This window comes from Galeopterus variegatus, unplaced genomic scaffold (genome assembly GCF_000696425.1).
Source record: "Galeopterus variegatus unplaced genomic scaffold, G_variegatus-3.0.2 Scaffold60, whole genome shotgun sequence".
Classification (NCBI taxonomy): domain Eukaryota; kingdom Metazoa; phylum Chordata; class Mammalia; order Dermoptera; family Cynocephalidae; genus Galeopterus; species Galeopterus variegatus.
Genome location: NW_007726171.1, coordinates 1043301 through 1051902, shown reverse-complemented (window position 1 = coordinate 1051902; position 8602 = coordinate 1043301). Strand labels below are relative to the sequence as shown.

The window sequence follows — 8602 nt, the reverse complement described above, 5'->3', positions numbered from 1 at the left end:
CCGGACACGGAAAAAAGACAAAAAGAAAAAAAAAAAAAAAAAAAAGATATATGAAGAAGCACTAGCCTTGGGAAAGAAATAAAATAGTTGGGGCACAAGGGGGCATGATCTCAAGTTAACTCAAATTTTCCATCTGGTGAAACTTAAGTTCAATGAGTGAACAGCCATGTCCATCTTGTTCACTGTTAGATCCTCAGCATCTAATCAGTGTCTGGAACAGAAAAGGCATTCAAATATTTCTTAAAGGAATAATACCAAACAAAAAGAAAAGGTTTAATAAAATATAAGCAGCCGCATGGTAAGTGCCACACCAGGCCAGTTTAAGTTTTGTTTAATTTAGATTGCAATGACTTAAATTTAGCCTGCACTACTGTATTTCCATCCTGGCTCTGCTGTCATTATAGAATTTTTAAAAGTAACTTCTGTCCTACAGAATGATTCACTCAGAGAGAATACTGCATAGGTCTCTGCATGATGTAGCTTAAAGGACACTCTTCATGGGGTATGTAATTATTTCCTTCAAAGGGTTGCCCTGTTGGTAAATTCAATTCTCACAGGAGAATTTTTTAAAGTAACTTCTGTCCTACAGAATGATTCACTCAGAGAGAATACTGCATAGGTCTCTGCATGATGTAGCTTAAAGGACACTCTCCATGGGGTATGTAATTATTTCCTTCAAAGGGTTGCCCTGTTGGTAAATTCAATTCTCACAGGGGTACAGGTTAGCAATTCTGAAACTACTTTACCTGTACACTAGGGATGAACAAATAAGTTATAGAAAATGGGAGCCAAGATTCTAGCTGGTAGAGAAAGAAGAGACAAATAAGCAAGAGGAAGGCCAGAATGAACTCTGTGGCACTGCATAAGAGTCAGAGACATCAGTATGAACTCGTGTTGACCTTAAACATAACAGATACAGACATAATTATAGATATATGTGTAAACATGGATTTATGCACATAAACAGAGAGAGACATAATTACATGTGTAAACATGGATTAGAATACAGACATATTTTCTAGCTCTGTCTGCTGAAAGGGCCTAGAAGCAGTAATACTCAGTAGCAATGAGCACACCCAAATACCAGACTTGGTTTCTAAACATCAGTCACCATGAAAGGAACCAGGGCTCCATAGAAAAATGGCTGATTCTAGGGCTGGAGCAGGGAAAATATAAGATGAGCCAGGAACATCTTGTAGAGCCAGAAAGTAAGGAAGTGCTCAAAAACAAAAAGATAGGAAAATGTCAAAGGACACAGGAGCCAACCTGGAAAAGCTCCCAGTGGCCAAAGCTGCAATAATTTCAGCAACAATATAAATGCCATAGTACTGAGTTACAACCCAATGTAAAAAATAAATATACAGGGGTCTGTACCGATATAAATAATTGCATAAATAAATAAATGGAGAGAAGGGACAAATCCTTCTTATAAAAGGAGTTTAAATAATTTATATTGGGCTGGCCAGTTAGCTCAGTTGGTTACAGCATAGTGCTGACAACCCAAGGTCTAGGGTTCAATCCCTGTGCCAGCCAGATGCAAAAAAAAAAAATTATGTAGGTGCTACCCATTTCATGAGATGGAGTTTTATTTCCCTTCCCTTGATTATAGTCTGGACTAAACGACTCGCTTCCAAAGAATAGAACAGGGAAAGGGAAAGAGAGTACCCCAACTTAATGATAGCTCAACTTAGAATTTTTTGACTTTAGGATGGTGTGAAAGCAATACTACTATTCTGTTTTTCACTTTCAGTACAGGACTCAATAAATTGCATGAAACATTCAACACTTTATTATAAAATAGGTTTTGTTAGATGATTTTGCTCAGCTGTAGGCTACTGGATGTGTTCTGAGCACACTGAAGATAGGCTAGGCTAAGCTATATATTCAGAAGTTAGGTGTATTAAATGTATTTCTGACTTACAAGACTTTCAACTTAACAATAGGTTTATCAGGACATAACCCATTGTAAGTAAAGAAGTATAAATATATTAATACTGTATACATATATATATACTGTATATGTATATATGTATACAGTAAAATGAGTATACCCTTCATTCAGTTTCTCCTGAAGTTAACGTTTTACATAACCATGGTACATTTATCAAAAATAAAAAATTAATACCAATACATTACTATTAACTAAGCTCTAGAATTTATCTGAACTTCACTAGTTTCCCCATGAATATCTTTCTTCTGTTTAGGATCCCACATTTCTGTTTAAGATCCCACATTGAGTTTAGTCACCTGTCTCCTTAGTCTCTCCCAATCTGTCTGTCTCTGTTTTTCATGACCTTGGCAATTTTGAAGAGTGCTAATCAGATATCTTGTAGAATATCCCTCAATTTGGATTTGTCTTATGTTTTCTCATGATTATGGAGTGATAGATTTGGGGGAAGAACACTACGAAGATGTACCGTGAAGTCTCTCCTCATCACTCAGTGGGTAGAGCTTATCAACATGGCCTGGTGATGTTAACCTTGATCACTTGGCTTAAGTAGTGTCTGCCAGACTTCTCTCAATATACAATCACAGATGCTCCTTGACTTACAAAGGGATTAACTCCTGATAAACCCAAACTGAAAATATCTTGTTGGAAATGCATTTGACACACCTAACCTACCACACATCACAGTTTAGCCTAGCCTACTTTAAATGTGCTCAGAACACTTATATTAACGCACAGTTGGGCAAAACCATCTAATGCAAAGCCTATTTTATAGTAAAGTGTTGAATATGTCAAGTAATTTATTGAATCCTATAATGAAAGTAAAAAACAGAATGGTTGTATCACTTTCATACCACTGAAAAGTTGAAAAATTGTTAAGTCAGGGACCGTCTGTTTGCATATATATATATATGAGATTATACAGAAAGAGCTCAAATAGAGCAGTAATGAATTAGCTAATTAGCAATTCAAAGAACACACCCACTGCCCAGATCTTGGTTTCAAAATACCACACTGCATAAAAAGAATCAGGGCTCCTTTGAAAAATGAGTGGGAAAGGAAAAAAAGACCTGGAGCATCTTGTGGTGTCAAAAAGTCTAAGGAAGTGCTCAAAAGGGGAAACAAATCAAAAGACACAGGAATCAACTTGAAATGGTTCCCACTAGCCAAATTTGGGACACTTTAAGCAACAAAATAAATAATAGTAATGTATTCTGATATACATTCTGATATAGATGAATAAATAAATAAGGGAGAAAGGAAAGCTCCTCCTTCTAGTAGGCTTCCAATCAATAAATGAAAAGGCTTCCGTACTGGCTCTGAAATCATACAACTCCTGGAAGAAAACATACAGGAAAAGCCTCATGACATTAGTCTTGGCAAGGGTTTTTTGGACTTGACACCAAAAACACAAGCAACAAAAGCAAAAATAAACAAGCAGGGCTGCATCAAGCTAAAAGTTTCTGCAGAGCAAAGGAAACAATCAATGAAATGAAAAGGCAACCCACAGAATGGGAGAAAATATTTGCAAACTTTATATCCAATAAAGGATTCATATCTAAAATACATAAGGAACTCCTACAACTCAATAAAAAACAAATCAAATAATCTTATTTAAAAATGGGCAAAAGACCTATAATAGACATTTTTCCAGAGAAGACATACAAATGGCCAACAGGTATATGAAAAGGTGCTAAACATTACTAATCATCAGGGAAAGGCAAATCAAAATCTCAATAAGATATCACCCCACACCTACTAGGATGATTATTATTAAAAAGTCAAAAGATAACTAGTGTTGGCAAGGGTGGGAGAAAAGGAAACCCTTATACATTATTGGTGGGAATGTAAACTGATACAGCCATTATGGGAAAAAGCATGAAGGTTCCTCAAAAATATTAAAAATAGAACTACCATATGATCCAACAATCCCACTAGTGGGTATATATCCAAAAGAAATAAAATCAGTACCTGGAAGAGATATCTGCGCTCCCATATTCATTGCAGATTTACTCACAAAAGCCAAGATTTGGAAATAACCTAAGTTATTGATGGATGAATGGATAAAGAAAATGAGTTGTATACACACAATGGCATATTATTCAGCCTTAAAAAAGAAGAAAATCCTGCCATTTGCATCAACATGGATGAATCTGGAGGACATTATGTTAAGTAAAATAAGCCAGACACAGAAAGACAAATACTGCATGATCTCATTTCTATGTGGAATCTAAAAAAGTTGAACTCACAGAAATAGAATTACAGCAGGGTTGGAGGGTGGTAGAAATGGGGAGATGTTGGTCAAATGGTACAAACTTGCAGTTATAAAATGAATAAGTTCTGCAGACCTAATATATAGCATGGGACTATAGTTAATAATAGTGTATTAACTGAAACTTGCTATGAGTAGACCCTAAGCATTCTCGCAAGACAAAAAATGTAACTATGTGAGGTGATGGATGTATTAATTCACTTGATTGTGGCAATCATTTCACAAAGCATGAGGGTACTTCAAAAAGTTCATTAAAAAAAAATGTTCATGGAAAGGTTCATATTATCTTTCAATTCTGTTTGTTTTTTTTTTTTCAGAATGATTGATTTTTAATTTCTTAAGTACAGTAAAAGATACATATAGACAAAGATAAGTATCCCTCACTCCTGCTACCATCAATTCTATTTTTCCACAAATTTTTTGAAGTAGCCTCATGTAGGTATATCAAAATATCATGTTGTACATCTCGAATATATACAATTTTTATTTGTCAGTTATACTTTCAAGGCAATGCTGGAGATAGAAAATCACCATTTGGCAACACAGTAATGATCTTTTTGGACAAAAATTATCAATGAATGTAAAATTAGTAGGTAAAAAATATGATGAGAAATAGGTTATTTACACAGTCGCAGTATCTACCTACAAGATACTAATTAAAAAGGGAAAAATAGTAACTTTACAGTGGAGAAACCTGACAGACATCACCTTATTCAGTGATCAAAGTTAACACCACCAGTAATGATCCAAAGACACATTACTTCTATGATAGTCTTATCAATAATGCATAATCTGAATCCAATCAAGAGAAAACATCAGACAAATCCAAACTGAGGGGCATTCTAACAAATAACTGGCCTGAACTCTTCAAAAATGTCCAGGTCATGAGAGATAAAGAATGACTGAGAAACTGTTCCATATTAAAGGAGACTGAAGACACGAGACAACTAAATGTACCCTGTGACTCTGGACCACATAAGGGATATTAGTAGGCGAGACTAGCAAAATTTGAATATGGTCTGTAGATTAGAAGATAGTATCATATCAATGCTAATTTCCTGATTTTGACAACTGTACTATGGTTATGTAAGAGAATGTTCTTATTTTTATGAAATACACACCAGAGCATTTAGAAGCAAAGAAACATAAATGCTTGCAACTTACAAATATTTCATTTAAAACATTTATAGAAATAAGGGCCAGCCCATGGCTCACTTTGGAGAGTATGGTGCTGATAACACCAAGGCCACGCGTTCGGATCCCTATATAGGGATGGCTGGTTAGCTCACTTGGGAGAGCGTGATGCTGACAACACCAAGTCAGGGGTTAAGATCCCCTTACCAGTCATCTTTTAAAAAAATAATAAATAAATAAATAAAACATTTATAGAAATATATATATTTTAAAAAGAGAATAAATGAATGATAAAGTAAGTGGTTAAAATGTTAAGTCAGTAAAGTTGGGTAAAGAAACTTCCATATACTATTTCTGTAAATTTAAAAAAATCATTTTTACGGGCCGGCCCAGTGGCGCACTGGAGAGTGCGCTGCTTGGGAGTGCGGCGGCGCTCCCACCGAGGGTTCGGATCCCATGTGGAGACCGGTTCCCGCTCAATGGCTGAGCGCGGTGCGGGCACAACACCAAGGGTTGTGATCCCGTTGCCGGTCAGTAAAAAAAGACAAAAAGGAAAAAAAAAAATCATTTTTACTACTGCAAATGGAAGTTACCAAAAAATTCTACCTCCAAGTAACTGTCAGAGTGTGAGAAGAACCATTTATAAAAAACTTGAGCATTTTCTCAATCTTGCCTCATTGGTACTTTCCCCTGAATTCTCACCTCTGATTTTGTATTTCTCTCTTCCTTGCACTGTATCTATTTGTCTACTTCCTTCCCCATAGCTCTCCACCCAGACTGTCGTTTCTTTTTTTGTTGTTTATCCCTCTTTAGCAAATTCTTTCACTCCCAAAGGTCCTCAATGCTTCTTAATTTTACAAATGACTATACAATATTTCAAAATAATTATCTTTGAATGAGTTTTGTCCTTTTGCTTAATTTAAAAATCACATGGGCTTAACGTTTTTAAGTGTGCCACTTAAACCTTCTTTCTATTAAATGAAAGTACTTCTCACTTTACCACGATCAAGTTCTTACGCTGACCCAAACCGTACAGAGCAGAAATCTACATGTTACAGGATCCCATTTTTAAAAATACATAATCTAAGCCTACACATTTTTAAAAATCCAAAGGCCCCCATACCAAATAGTAGTTAAGATACTTATCAGCACAGTGCTGGCACATATCAGCACCAAAAAAGTACTGGCTGAATGAACAAATGCAAGCGTTCCTGGGGTGGGGTTACGAGGGACATTCACTTTCTATATTCTATACCCTGCAACACTTAAGTTATAAAGGAGCATGTTTTGCTCTTGTTCCCCCCACCCCACCCCTTCCAACAAAAAGACAGCAATAAAGATTTTTTAAAAGTAGTTCCTAAATCCAACTTACAACCTCAGAGTTAGGGTCAGAGAAAACATATGGTAATGAAAAAATGAAAGTGCTACAAAAACTGGGGGAAAAGGGTGCTAAATTCTCTAAAACAAGGCTAAAAATCAAAGTTTCTAAATGAAATAAAGAGAGCTTTTCCCCCAGCTTTTCTGAGCAAGGCTACACTATGTGCCTCAAGATATTCCTGAACGTTTTTCAACTTGTAGCAACTATGCTGCATTCTCTTTGTATTTATTAGGAGTCCCTCTCTTTGGGCAACGTTTTGCTTAAACTATTCCTGGTCCAAGTTAAGTATAATGGAAGAAATACACAAAATAACTTATAGTAACCACCTAAATATTTCATAGCAATTAATACAAATTCAGATTTAAAACACTGAAGTTCAAAACTGGTATTTTATTAATTATTTGCCCCTATATTTCTATACTTACACTGTTTCTGAAGATGTTCTTATACAATGAAACAATCCCGTGTTTTTGTGTGGAGTGAGAACCTACTAAACTAACTGGGTACCTTCCTTTGGTTATCCAAACTTTAATAATGTGGCTGCTGTTCTGCTAGGCTAGAAATCTTTCAATGAGGCGGCAGGTCCCATTTTGAGAAGCTGAGTTCTCTGCAAGGCTATAAACAGGGTTAAGCAGGCAAATGCTGCTGATATTTAGATACTACCCCATCCACAGCACAGCAATGGGGTTGGGGGTCGGGAAGACAAGCACAGCTCCACAAAAGCGCAGTTCTCATTTCCCTCATCTCAGCATATTCCTAATTAACTCAGCTTTGTGTCTGTGATGAACTGCTTCAAATGGAAAGGCTCCAGTCCCACATTTTTCTTCATTATGCACAGCTTATTAAAATTGAACTTTCACTGTTTCCAACACTACCAAATTAGTGGCTCAAACTGCCATGCGCTATTAAGAGTGAGGCATCTGTATAAAGAGATAGAATCAGGAAAAACACGGCCCAGATCAAAGCTGGAACAGTCTGGAAACTTCAAGTCTTTGAGTTTTAAGCTGGCCATGTGAGCCTGGGAAAATCATAACCTTTCTGCACAGCAGTTTCTCAATCTGTCAGGCCAGGATGATAGCATGATGCCCCTCCCTGAGCTCCTCTGGACTGAAAAATCAGAGCCGTGAAGGGGGGAATAATTAGTTTCCAGAGAGGCCCTTTTAGATGGGAACTAAAAGGCATCCCCATATAAAGACAGTTGTCAATCAGAGCCTGTCCTCCTGCTCAAAAGGAGAACCTATCCAATCCACCCACAAGAAAATGAAAATCTGCAAGCCAGCTCCCCAGGCTTGGTACCTGCTCTTCTTCAATCCTGCGCTGTAGTGTTTCAATATAATGCTGGACAGCCATGTAGATAAATCGGTACTGTGCTTCTGTCTGGACCATCCCTGACCTCTGAGACCGCACCATCTGAATGGTTTTGGGCACGTCAATGTCGCAGTCAACACCTACAAAGCAAATACCACAAAGTGTCAGGAGAAACCGCAGGGCCAGGATGAAGTTGTTCAGTGCACAACTTTTAGCAGACTACAAGATAAAGCAAATTTAGTCTTCAACATTCTAACAATGTATTCCAAGGGCTAGAGCACTGGACTTGTGACCAATACCAATGATCCCAGAAGATTACACGATGAAGTGTCAAAGGTCAGGAGTCCCTCACTTCCCAATAGCACCACCCACACTGGAAGAAAGGATTAGGTAGCTGGGTAAAGAAAACCACTGCTTAGGCAACAAAAGCCACAGCAGTGGAGTCCACATTTCCCGGGCTTCATTTTACGCCAAAAAGTTCAAATGGCATCATTTCTATTCCCATGCAAACATATTGAAGACTTTAGCCCAGATTTTTTTTTTTTTTTTTTTTTTTTTTTTT

The 8602-nt window shown here is 37.0% G+C and overlaps 1 protein-coding gene across 1 annotated transcript in view; it reads right to left on the bottom strand.

Annotated features, from left to right (window-relative positions):
• Positions 1-8602, bottom strand: part of PTPN11 (protein tyrosine phosphatase, non-receptor type 11) — an 89281-nt gene that overhangs the window by 12984 nt on the left and 67695 nt on the right. Inside the window, exon 13 of the mRNA XM_008576242.1 lies at positions 8029-8180. Coding sequence (XP_008574464.1) covers positions 8029-8180 — 152 coding nt within the window. The remainder of the gene's footprint in view (positions 1-8028; positions 8181-8602) is intronic.